Genomic DNA, 13,429 nt, shown 5'->3' on the forward strand with positions numbered 1-13,429 from the left:
GCTCAATTATACCTCCAAAATGTAATAAATACACATTTCATAAATATCGTCGGGTAATTTTCCCTGGTATGCTCAAGTAAAATTCCTGAGTAAATAATGGTCATTTACCCATCTATCTATACAGAGAGATTAGCTCTGGTAAACTGAACTTTGCAGAACAAAATCCTCAAACCTGACATTCGAGTGGAAAAGAAATGCTTGTCGTCGCTCGGAGATGCTAAGCAGGGTAGAACATGTGGTGAATAATTGAGTGACCTGAATGTTTTGTTTAAGAGACTATTATTTTTGCCTTGTTTGCCTCGTAGTGCGTTTGTCCCCTGTCTGTCACATACGGATATCTGTTCGTGGCATTAGAAGTATTGGAAATGGATTTTTTTTCTCTGTCTTACTGTTGGAACACCAGGGCGACTGCACTGACATCAGTGGCAGTATTTGACACAGAACAGAAATGGTCCCTCTAGTATCAAATAAAATCTCTTATCAAAACATTACTTACGGACTGTTATGAGTTATTGTTGTTGGCTAAATTAAAAATAGGTATTACATGCAAAATATTTTTGTAATTTTGTATGTGAAATGATACATGTGTTTGTGTATACAATTTGTCGAAAAAACAACTCAAAATTTTATGATTTTTTTAAAATTGGTTTCTATGTTAGCGTATTTAGTATATTTTTCCAGTCTCCTTAAACAGATTGCTTTATTTAAGGTGAAAAGAAGTAGCTAAGCTTTCTAATGCATCCAATATATATTTTTTCTTTTTGCAGCAGTTTTGCATTTAATTACAACTGTCTTTGATAAAAAATTATGTGGTAGAGTTTGTAAGGTATTTTATAAAGCAAAATACTTTAGTGAGTTGGTTACTGAAACAATAAGCATTTGTGACAGGTTGTTTGCTGAATACTTCCTCTGTGCATATGGCAAGTCATAGTTCAGTTGTTAGCAGATTATCCATTGTGCCTTGATCTTAAAAGAGGATACATCTTAGTCTGTGTTGAAAGCTGCTCTGCACTGTCCTAAGCATGGTTATGCTGAGTGGAATCTAGGAAAACTTAGAGGAAGTTGACACTTGTAAGGAGAAAAAAAAAAAAAAAAAAAGAACAAAACAAGTAGCTTGTAGTGATTTCAGCTTTCGGTTCATGATCTTTAATGTTTTTTATTGTGAAATTTTCCATGGAATTTAAATCTGCTTTGAAGCAGCAGTGTGTTAATCAGTTTTGTAATAGAACATCGTTAAATATTCTTCAATTTTATAGGTGGAAAGAAGAGCGTTTTAAGGCATGTAGAACCGTCATTGCTTAAGGACCAGTATTTAAATGCCATATTTTAAAATCTGCAGTGGTCAGAAGCGTGAGCGTTTTTTAGACATCAGTGTTTTGAATATCAATCTTGGAATGTAAGGAGATTTTTACCCAGTTGAAAGAGGAAAATCTGAAATACTTGTTTTCAAGACTGTTAGGAATAAGCTGTTATTAGGGGAAGATGTGTAATTTTGCTCACTTGCTATAATGTGCTAAAGAATAGTTACTAAAGATTTTTTTTTTCTGTGAAGAATTATATTCTACTGTTGGTGACATAGATTTTATAGACTCCCAATATCTTGAAGGATCATAAGGTTCTAACTCAAAGGTGCAATTTTAAATAAGTGGAATCGGAATTAAAATCTCATGTGTTGTTTTTGGAGACAGAGCATTTGTGGGAAGAGCAGAGGGAAAAGTGAAAGATTGAAAAATATTTTACTTGAAAAGGTGAATGTAAGGAGGTATATTCTAGGTCTTCTTTTTTTTTAAATGCAAATTTCATTCATTATTTATTTATTAGTCTGTACAAAAGTTAAATTATTACCTGTTTAGGAAGGTAGGCATTTTTATCATGTTAAGCTGAATAATAGTACAACTATTGTAGTCATTTCCTCTATTAGTGATAAAGGACTTAAAAATTAGTTTTGAATAAAAGAAATTATTTGGAAGATTCTTAAAATGTTAGACTTAATGCAAGTGCTGTTCTTTAAAGCTGAAAAACAAGAGATAAAACAAATAATGCCCATAAGCAGATGCTTATTCATCTAAGATAGCTGCTCTTTGATTTCAGAGAGGTGGTGTGACTTGCAATTGGAAATCTTGATTTATTGTGTCGTTATTATGTCTGCAATAAATGAGATATAAGCGTAAGACATGAAAAAGAAAATAAGGTGTTATGGTAGTTCTCTTTTTTTCTGGTATTTATTTACATGAAATAGACATTTTTAATGGCACATTGCTGTGCCTTTTGTTGACCATATCTGTACGCCAGGTCTGTCTGCTTGTTTCCATTGGCTTGTCATGTTCACTAATTAGGGAACTGCTGCATGATTCACCTTGTTAATTAGAGGGACTTGCACACAAAGGCCCTTCGGGCAGTGCGAAAGAAGAGCCTAGCACTAGTGCCCTGAGAAAGCTACAGCCTGTGAAGTAATTCTTCTCATCTACCTTCTATTTTTTATTTGAAATGAATAAATCATTGAGATTTTCCTTGTGGAGTGAGAATGCAAGAATTCACATCTTTGTAAGATGTAAATTATACGTGATCAATAGAAGAGGATGACTACTGTATTGTACTTACAAGATTCCCTAATTTACTACTTGTCAGTGTATGAAAAATTGCTTGAAATATTTTGTCCCCACACTGGTATTTTGTTCCCTTGATCTGCAGGAGAAACGAGCAGTCGCGGTTTTCTATAGTTAAATCTAAAATAGGGAAGATGTAGATTATTTAAATTCCAAGCTTGTTTTGCATCCCCCGTGGAACTTCCATTTTTCAAGTGAGCCCCCGGTGCTACCCCCACGACGTTTCATGGGGAGAAGGTGGGTGCCTGGCTAGTTTTCTTCCTCACGTTGCTTTGCCTCATATCTCGCTTTTGAGAGGAGTAGCACACTTGCTATATTGTGTGTTCTTAAGTTGAATATAGGTTCAGAATAAATTAAGATTGTTTTTGTCATGTCACTTAGACTTGATCAAACCATGATCCAGACTGCAAAAAAAGGATATTGCATTAAAAGTGCACAGCCGTTCTCTGCACTACCCATTTCCCATCTGTTTATAACACTTCAGAAATTAACTTCAATGACATTCTTTCTAACTATTTGATTAAAATTACTTATTACAGCCAAATGATTTTTAGTAGATTGCCGCATTTTCCTCATTTCCTCAAATGAGACAGGCAGTTTAAAGATGCAAATTTCCCCCAAGAATGGTAGAGGGCTGGTATCAAAATCTGGACATTTTTGAATAATCTAGTTAATAAAACCTCCTACCAGAAATTGTTGTTATTTAGTATTTTAAATGTACTTTTTTTCTGCTGTTTTTAAGTTTTGTAATAATGGCATATTAGGCAGAGAAATTTTACAAAGCATCAGAAATATTTAGTTTAAGAAATGATGAAAACAATTCCTATATTTCCGAGGTTTTATGGTGTGACATCCTCTCTCCATTAATTTCCCCGAAGTCAGGATCATCCTATGTATCTCAGTCTTCAGTTGACTCTATTGGCATACTAAACAAGAACATTTTTGATGAAGTTTTGGCATACTAGTTGATAATTATTTCAGATTTCAAATGTGTATAGGAGATGTAGTAGAAATAGTAATAAAAGGCCAGGCTATACTACCAAAAAACTCTTGGTGCTTAGAGAAGATCACGCAAATAGAATTCCTGATCGGACTGTCGTGATACTAGTGAGGACAGCAGCCATATGCAAGTAGCCCTTGTACTGCTCAGGTGCATATATTGCAAGATTCTTTGGTTATTTATATGTTATTTTCTAAAATATTAGCTTCAGAAATAGTTGAATATCTGAAAAAATAAAATAGCTGATAGACATTGTAATGGAACCCTTAACGTTATCCTACAGTAAGTGCCATAGGCACTGGGAATTACTGTGTGCACTCCAGCTCCAAGTGTGGGGAGCTGGTAGAAAGCTTGGTCATGAGGTTCATCTGAGCTTCATCTTTTCCAATGCATGATTTCTGAAAAAAAGCCAAGTGTGTTTCCTTATTTGAGTTTTCGTCCCATTATTTCTCTCTCTATATGTATGTATGTGTGTGTTTTTTTTCAGTTAGACCTCTGTGACTAAAAGCACAGCTCTTCATAAGTAGTCTCTAGCTCTAGACATGACCCTCACTCATATGGATTTTCACCGTGTTCTGTGTTCCACGATCTTCATTAAAGCATCGTTTTCAGTGTCCCCCTGCCCCCAGAGTGGTGTGCTTCAGAGGGAGAGCAGAACATCTCGGGGGAATCGCAGGAAGTAACCCCCATTTACACTCATACAGGGAAAGGATCCTGGGAAAGGATTTTAGCCAATCTTTCTGGGAAACCCCCCAAGAGCGAGGATATTCTTCTGTGGCTTGCACAGGCTCAGGATCCTGTGGGTAATCTGTAAATCTTCGTGATATTCTTACCATTCCCTCTGTCTTCTTGCCTGAAAAAGTATGTTTAATTTCTTATGAAAGGTGGTTTGAGAACATTCGGAAATGTCTGTTGTTGGATTTCTCCAAAATAAAACTAAAGTGAGAAATAAAAAAATAAGTCAATAAAAGAAAGGAAAATCTTTCAGATTTTTTTTCTGATTTTACTAGGGCTAAGTTACAGATGCCTCAAAAAAAATTACAACTCTGAACTGCTGCTTCCTGCCAGTTGTCTGTGCCTCAGAAACCCTTCGCTCAAACGATACGAGTTTGGATTAACAAATGTACCATGCATTGTTATTGGATTTAACAAATATTGAGGCTCATTAAGAGTATCCCCTGCCTTAGAAAAGCCTGGAAGATTTGAGGAATAGTTTAACCAAAACTAGATAAAATATACTGGCACTTTGAGAGCAGATTTTGAAGAAACTGTATGAATAAGATTATTGGAAGGAAACATCAAGCTTCTTCAACATGTTGCTGTAGAACTCTCTTGGAGGAATCTGAAGGATATATGAAGGACATTATGTTACTGGAGGAAGGAACTTGTATCTTAAGAGTTGGTTGGCAAAGTTGCAGAAATAAATGGAGTTAAGCTTCAGTAGTTACTGTATTTAGAAAATCAAAAAACTAACCAAACAAGTACATACACGACTGACAAGAAGTTAAGAGCAGCGACTCTTAAGAGTTAGTCACAGGGAATAGTGGAAAAGGAGTCACATTTTCTGTATCAGAAGCCTAATGTGTTCTGTCAACAGCGAAGGAACAAGTGTTAAAGGAAAATCTGACTAAAGTTTTAGAATGTAATGAAATTAGGGATAATACTCAGAATGAGTCTATTGCAGGAAAAACTCCTCATCGAAAGTTACCTCAGTTAAGGTTCCAGAACAGTATTCAGATGTTCATTATTTTAGGAAACATTCACCTTGGGGGCTGAAATGTTCCCAGCTTAGTCTTTGCTCAGGGGTGATTTTTTTCAAACAGTGCACAATAATTTTCAACTGTTGTTAAAGGTGTGGAGGAAAGAAGAAAAAAAAAATACACCTTTTCCAGTACAGTAAATTCTTGATCTCTTTTAAACAGATATGTCGCCAGTGCAGCTAAGGTTTGGAGGTTTTATTTAGCTATGGGAGAGCTTTTGTGGAAGGGTAGCAATCTGCCTTTGTATTGAAGAGAATTAGATGTGATTTAGCAGAACTGTGAGTCTTTAAAAATCTCGCAGGACATGTTCAGTGTAGGCTTTGCAGTTACAAAATGTAAAACTTCTCTGATACAGCACAATTACATACTTTTTAACTTTGGCTGCTTTGAACCAGTTTCCTAGCACCAAGTGTGCTGTTTCTGTGTTTCTTTAGAGACTGAGGCAATTGGAAAGACAAGACAAGAGAGTGCAGTAGGGGTGAAATGTAAAATCATTGATTAAGATGGGCTTTTTGCAGCATATGACTGTGTTATCAGAAATGATGCTACCCCTCCTAAACAGAATTAGGAAAGATCTCAATTGATGCCTGCCAACTGGCTAGAAATCTGTGCTTAAATAATTGTTTATATCATCTTTCCTTCATTGAATGTTGCTGCCATTGAGATGTCTCCATGGCCTATTTCGTGGCCCATTTTTGTTACTGGCTGCCTTGGATCTTTATTGTGTTCTACAGTCCGTAGGTGTTTTATCATTTCCACTCATCTGTTAGCCCTTTCTCAACCCTCTTTCTCTCTCCTTAGGCTGCTTATGAACTGTAATGGGGGCTGTAAGTAGTCATAATCTAGTTCTTTGTGGCCTGAGATGGCTTTGTGACTCCAGAAGCCTGTTTTACTCATGCGGCTCTTACTAATATCAACTCCTCCACTGGCAGCTTTTTAACATACCTGGGTGCCGCAGCCTCTTTATGTCTTCAGAAGCGTCTCTGTCACACACTATCATCAAGTTATTTTCCTTTCAGGCCAAAACAAACATCCTTGATTTCAATCAGTGTGCACAGAAACACCTCCTTGACCTCTCTCACTGTCTCCCATGTGATGTCACACACTCTCTTTGCTGTTGCATTTTTGAAGGTTTTGGTGTGTTGTATCAAACTGTTGGAATTGCCAGGACCCAGTTGCCATCCTACTTTCTAAGCATTTCGATGAAATTTCTCTTAACTATAGTGTAAAAAAATGAGCCTTTTCTTTCACATGCTCCGCTCTTCTGCTGTGGGTAAGAAGAGAGGTTCTGGTTCTGGTCCTCGTTATCAGTTAGACTCACAACCTAAACTAATCGACATACTTGGGCAGCTTCCAGGTTTTATTGCTTGTTTTCCGTATATCAATTTACATGGCCACAACGCTTATTCAAGCACTCGTTCTATATATTGTTTGCTATAGCTTCATCCATTATGATAATTGTAATATTGCTTCCCTTTAATGTATTCCCCCCAGAGGCTACTAAATTCTTGATTCTGGATCTGTGATATGCCCATTCTTTTCTTAGTCCTTAATTTTGCCTTGACCTCTTCATGAAACGTTCATCTTCTCGTTCCTTGTGTGCCAATCCCAAGCCCTGCTGCACCGGTCCAAAGCTGGGCTGCTGTCCTGGCAGCGGCTCCCTCTTTTGCTGTGCCAGTGCCATCTGTCTTTCCCCCTCACTGATATTTTTTCTCTTTCGGTGTTGCCAAAGAGTTTCTTCAGATATGTGGTAAAACTTCCCTTATAAAATTGAACATCCAAACTCTTCCTTCAGATTTTTTCTGTAGATGCATTCGTGCTGCACAAAATCTGTGTAATTGTTTTGTTTTCTTTGAAGACTTGATTACTGCACTGATAGTAACACAGATGTAGAATGATCTAATTAATTTGTGGAAGAATAATACTCATAATTCTTGGAAAAATGTACAAGATATACCTCAAAAAGTAATTCCAGAGTAAATAGTTTTTTATTAACTATTTTAATGATTTTGTAGCAGGAAAATAAGTACACCTTGACTGTTAATATACTTCCATGATTGAGTAGTTAAATATTGAAATATTATCCCTTCACAGATTATGTTTATAGTGTCTAAATTTCTAGTTTTTATCACTCCCTAAGCATACTGCTCAGGAAATGGAATGCACTGGCGTGTTAGCATAGTTAACATTAGCAGATGTATTTCTCCTGGGACATTCACTTTTGTGTTCACTGAAGAAGAAGAATCCTCTGTTTACAGTACAGATTACAGACACAGTGAGGCAATTTAATTTTCAGGAATGAAAAATACATTTGACTTCAGATCTATGAGTTTTCCTACGAAGTATCAAGCTTTCATTTTGTGATTGTCTTTCAAAGCCAAATGCCTATCGCGAACAAATCTCTAGAATTCCTACCCCTAGCTGTATCTTCCTTGATTTTCATCTTGTTTTAACTTGATCCTATAGAAAAAAGGAAAATAATTTTCACTCTTTGTTTATTATTGTGCACATTTGAACAATGGATTTGAGGGTTTTATTCGGTAAGAAACCAAATGTTGGGTTTCTGTTGCAAAAGTATTTGCAAAGCATATTGTTAATAAATGCATTCTTGTGATTTGGAAATTATTAAATTTAAATATTTAGATTTAATATTGATACTTCAGATAGACGTATGGGTGGTCTTCTTTATGGAACTTTTTTGGAATACCTAAGTGTATAATAGGCATACAAATATATGTAGCATATACATAGAAATAGACATATGTATGTGTGCAGTTATATTTAAATGTGTATATATCCAAATAATGACTTAAGGAAAACAAAACAAAAATTGTGAACATGTCTTATCTTTACTTTTTTAAAGGAACGAACCCATCTTCTTTTGTTGTTTTTGTCATGTACAGGCACCAAAAAAAAAATCCTTGTGTCAAATAAGATTGGTACAGTAAAAAATCTAAATAATATGGTTCCTAGAGCAGTTTTTCAGATGTGCACACATGACAGTTTGAAACAATTGCTGTATACTGTAGTGTATAGTGGTAGTACAATGGGCCAAGCAAGTATTAGGTTACTCTTGGTTTGAAAATGATAACTTTAGATAAAATATTCTTATAATAACCTTTGTATTATACCAGTTACCTGTCACACTACATTTCTGACCTTAACCACTCAGGAAACTAAACTTCTCTAGCACAAAATTTCTTATTCCGTGAAGCCTTCCACTTTACAACTTTGTCAGAGATCACTCTAAGCCAGTTGGCCCTAGCTTAAATATTCATCAGACTTCTGATAATTGTGATAACCCTTATAGGCTGGCAAGCATGGCAAATTAGCAAAAAGATGATTGATCTTTTTTTATATGCAGTTTTATCTTCAACCTTTCCTGGATATATGTTATACTATAGTAATAATTTCTTCTCCAAGGTATTTGCCGGTATCTGGATTTGCACATCTATTTACAGTTGCCTTGAAGCCTCATAATTACAATACAGCTGAAATGTCCATTTTCTTTCCCTGACTACAAATAGGGATCAATCGAATTTTAAATGACTGCTTACGGGCTAGCTTCCGATCATGACCTTTGTAAATGATTAGAGCTCACCACTGTTGCTATCTACCTTGAAAGGGTAAGCGGGCAGGTCTGTCTAACTGGCATTTAGTCTGGAAGAGAGCCAAAGATATTTGAGCTAAAAACCTAATATGAGTTGGCAAAGGGAAGTATGTATAGACCTTTGCACTATTATTTAGATATTTTTCCACATTTAGTTTTTGTATTTATGAAATTCTTTATCCTATAAATAAGATGTATGTTTGTATCTATTTTGGTACTGAAATTATGATGTCTGAGGTTGTAAAATACTTGCTATAAAAATGTGGGGAAAAATAAAACAGCTTTTCAAACATTAATGTGCTGATTTTTAATTTTTGAAGAAGTTGCTATGTTACTACATAATGCAAATGACTGTTTTCTTTGCCTGAGACTGAGGAAATCTGTTGCTATCTAAATTCTAATCGCATAAAATAGTTGGAAATTCAGTTTTCAGGGGGGGTAGTGGCAACATTACCATCTTATGCTAATGTTCAGATATAGGTGTTTAATTCATTTTTTTTACGATTTTTCAAATGCAAATATCAAGCATAGTTGAATATTCAAAATAAACTTGAGAATCTTAGATGAAAGAAAATCTTTGAAGTATTGTATATTTTGAGGATTTTAACTGGTATTTATGCTCTTATACTGAAGTACTTAGACTGAAGGTGTATAGCTAACATACAGTCCTCAATGTCTAAAGCAATTTTTAAGGATAAGGATGAAGCTTTTGAAAACAGCTGAAGTATTTGGAAACAGAAATCCTGTGAAACAAGGGAACTTGTACAACTTTGTTGTTATTATTCTACTGCAAAGCTGCATGCTTGAGCTAAGGAATAGCAACAGAATAAAAATCTAAACACCTATTTTTCACTTTGTAATAGATGCAGCAACAAGAACTTGCACAAATGAGGCAGAGGGATGCCAATCTAACTGCACTGGCAGCTATTGGTCCCCGGAAGAAGAGGAAGCTTGATTCGCCTGGACTGCTTGCCATAGGAGGAGAGGTAGGTGTCTATATGCGTGATAAAAGATTAATTCAAACCCAGTAGTAATAACTAGAGGTGCTGTGACCTGATTTCTTCCAGCTAACTGTGTAACTTGGAAAGGGTTACATGAATTACTAAATTAGAAGGAATGCAAGTGTGGTTTACTTTATTTTGCTGCAGTTAAAATAACATTTATTCTTAGGTGTATTTTCAAGTATTATCATTGTTCAATGGATATTTAAAGAGCTATTTTGAAACAAGTCAATCCTGAAGTACGTAGTTCTTTCTAAAAGTGCTCATTGTCTTTTAAACAGTTTTCTTCTCTGCATAATCCAAAGGAACAAAACCAAAAAACAAATAGGAAAATATGAAGAAATATCTGGGGAAAAAGCACAAAACTGTAGTGTTGCTTACAATTTAGAACGAGAGCTTGGCTTAATATCAGTAACTGTGTGTTTTTGAGTGATGTGCGTCAAATCTTTTTACAGAATGCCTAGCTAGTGTCCCCTACCACTGCAAAGAGGAGTTCTTAATCCTGCTAAATTCTATGTTATTTTAAAATAGATACTGTACTCCAGAGTGCAATCGGATTTGTTAGGGCAACTCTCATGTTATCTTAGAAGTAACTATCATACACAATGCCATGCAATATCCTTAAAAGCAGGGTATATTAGACAAGGCAAAAGACTGCGGTAATGTGGTCGCACTAGCTTGGAGAACTCTTTGTAGAGCACAGATGCACGTGGGCTGCTTCTGTTTCTGCTAAATCTGCCTAGGCAGTAGTAGTCAAAGTAATTCTCCCTGTCAAATACATACTTTGAGGATAATGCAAATATGTTGTTTTGAATAACTAACTGAAATGTGACGAAATGCTAACTACTCCCCAAAAACCTTTCGTTTTCCATTTTGGGTAGCTTTTATCTGAGTTGTCTTCCTAATGTGCTAAGGTCAGTGCTAAGGAATTAGAGCTAAGTCCCTGCAGCTGATATCTGTGAGCAAGTTCCTACTTGGCAAGAGCTTTCCTGGCCTTCCCTCTTTTGTCAAAAACCTTCTAGTTTGTGTCATTCAAGTTGCCAGTCTCCTAATTAATCTTTTTTGACGTATATGTCTGTTTATGTTGCAGCTGAGATACTGCATGTATGCTGGTCCAAAGAGATAGCACTTACAAATTGGCCTGTCCCTCCGTTTTTCAGATGTTACTTTTCTTTTTTTTTTTTTTTTCCTCTGAACCAACTCTTGTTTGATATTGTACTTGGTTGTTTTGACCATTTTTTCCATGATATGTGTTGGATGTCAGTCCAACTTCTTGGTTCAAATGAAATACTAGCTCAGAGTTTCTCTTTGGAAATCAGATCTTTTTAATAATACTCATCTGATCTTAGCAGTTTGTCGATTTGAGAAGTACTAATGGTTATTTTGCTTAAGAGAAAAGGTTGATGGAAAAGATGGGTAATTCTATGATCGACTATTGTTTGCTGAGTACAGAGAAACCGTTTTTACAGTCTTTATGAAATGGAAGTATGGTTGTGCTCATAACGGCAGATATTTTTCAAGATATTTTCATACTTTCCTTTGGTCTTTCCAAGAGTCTTTGCTTGCTATCTGTGTCATAGTGTCAGCCCATTTGGACATCACAGCTTCTTTTTAGGCCATTGTTAATTTTTTTTTTAATGGCAGGGTTGGTTTAAACGATGAAGACCTTACCAATAAACTGCCTCTTCTGTATCAGTATAACTGTTTTGCAGGGCTATTTTTACTCAAAGAGTTAGAAAATCATTTCTTTGGGGGAAGAGGTTTTCAGTGGTAACCTTTGATTTGGTTCTCCATGCAGACATACTGCTTTATGGTTTATAGTATATGGCATATGTTGTTTTCCCAAAAATGGTTTAAAAAAAAAAAAGAGATTTGAGAGTGATTGGATGAGCAGGGAAAAGATGTTGTCAAATAACACCAGCATGTGGCTTGAGACTGCGGTTACACAGTAGCCCAGGCTAATCTAGTCGTGATGGCCACCCTAATCCCTAGTGGTGAATTCCTACCCCTTCCCTTTCTTTGGCTCTGAGTCTTGTTGAACCGTTTCCCTCTGCTAAATCGGCAGAAACCTAACCTAGCAAGAGTAAAAAGTGAATAGTTTCTGCTTATCTGGCTGAAGTAGTTTGGCTCATAGCCCAGTGAGCACTGAAAAGGAACATATGACCAACAAGACAAAACCAGTTAACTCGAGATCACTTGTTCTTCCTTTGTTTTCCTTTTAGTATCTTTCTTGTCATCTTATATCTTATATTGTCTGGTAGAAACTGCTCCCTCCTTAGCAGCCATCAGCTCATCAGTAATTCAACCCGCTTATTATTATAATGTGGTTTAGATCAAGAGAGAAAGAGAAGGGATAAAGAGAAATGAGATACCTTTTGGAAAAACTCAGCTTTTCTGTCTCACAGTGTTAAAAATACAGCATTTGTAGAATTTTGGGATGTTCTTTATTTAATGATGTTAGGCAAAATCAAATGAATGCATCTTTAAGTGTTATTCTAAAGAATTTTAATTTATATTGCTTTTTAATTTACTGCATTATTATCAAGTTAGGTGTCTAACACTGGTGAATGAGGCTGTGCATTTAGCAGCAGTACTGTCCAGTTGTTCCTTACTGTGTGGACCGTGTTAATACTTGTGTTGGTGTGGGCGGTGGGCAGCAGAGCAGGAAACCAAGACCTGCTTCAGTTAGTATCCCTAAGCACCTCCAAAGTGTCATTAAAATAATAAGTGTTGATTTGCTTTTATTTATTTTCTGGCTTTTGAATCTTTCTTGATAACACTTTCAGGGTTTTTCTTCTGGGATTGTACAGTTTTTAGTAATTAGGATTAAAGTTTTGCTTTCCATTATGAATTAGATACAGTCAGGTAGTTGTGGGATGTAAGGCTTTAACCCTTGCGAGGCTGTAGGCCTGGCAGCTCTACGTGTATGAAATGAATTTGAAAGATGTAAGGTGGCATGAATACAGTATTAGCATGTTCCAAAGTGCTCATTTTGTCTATGGCATAAAAGTGCAGATGTTAAATGATAGTATTTTTCTGCATTTAAGAAAAATAACTAAATAATTTGGCTTTTCATCAAGACCTATGGCTAGTATCCCAAAATACATAAATATAAAGTATATGTTTGAAATATCTGAGGGTATAATTTGTTTAAATATCAAGTGAAAGCCCTCTCCTGGTACTTGCTGGCACAGATGGTTTTTGAATACTGAGCTTCCAAAGGCAGCTTCAGGGCTAGTTCAGTGAATCACACCGCTTATTGAAGAGAGTCATTTCGGGGATAAGAAAAAAGCCTCTTTCCCACATAGTAGAAGAGCAGTCATCTTAAGAATATCCAGTAAGCTCTCACTAGAACTCTGTGTTCCATGTGTTGGCCAGACTTAAATGGTTTTTGTTTTGTTTTGTTTTTCCCTTCCTTTAGGTGTAGGATGTCTCTGCTGCTGATTTTTGTG

At 35.9% G+C, this 13,429-nt stretch overlaps 1 protein-coding gene across 1 annotated transcript in view; it reads left to right on the forward strand.

The window, feature by feature from the left end:
* Positions 1-13,429, forward strand: part of LOC104566703 (transcription initiation factor TFIID subunit 4) — a 128,667-nt gene that overhangs the window by 77,095 nt on the left and 38,143 nt on the right. The window contains exon 14 of the mRNA XM_088536510.1: positions 9,840-9,962. Coding sequence (XP_088392636.1) covers positions 9,840-9,962 — 123 coding nt within the window. The remainder of the gene's footprint in view (positions 1-9,839; positions 9,963-13,429) is intronic.

The sequence above is a fragment of the Tinamus guttatus genome, unplaced genomic scaffold (genome assembly GCF_059628265.1).
Source record: "Tinamus guttatus ecotype Peru unplaced genomic scaffold, ASM5962826v1 Tinamus_guttatus_pri_ptg000674l, whole genome shotgun sequence".
In the NCBI taxonomy this organism is placed as follows: domain Eukaryota; kingdom Metazoa; phylum Chordata; class Aves; order Tinamiformes; family Tinamidae; genus Tinamus; species Tinamus guttatus.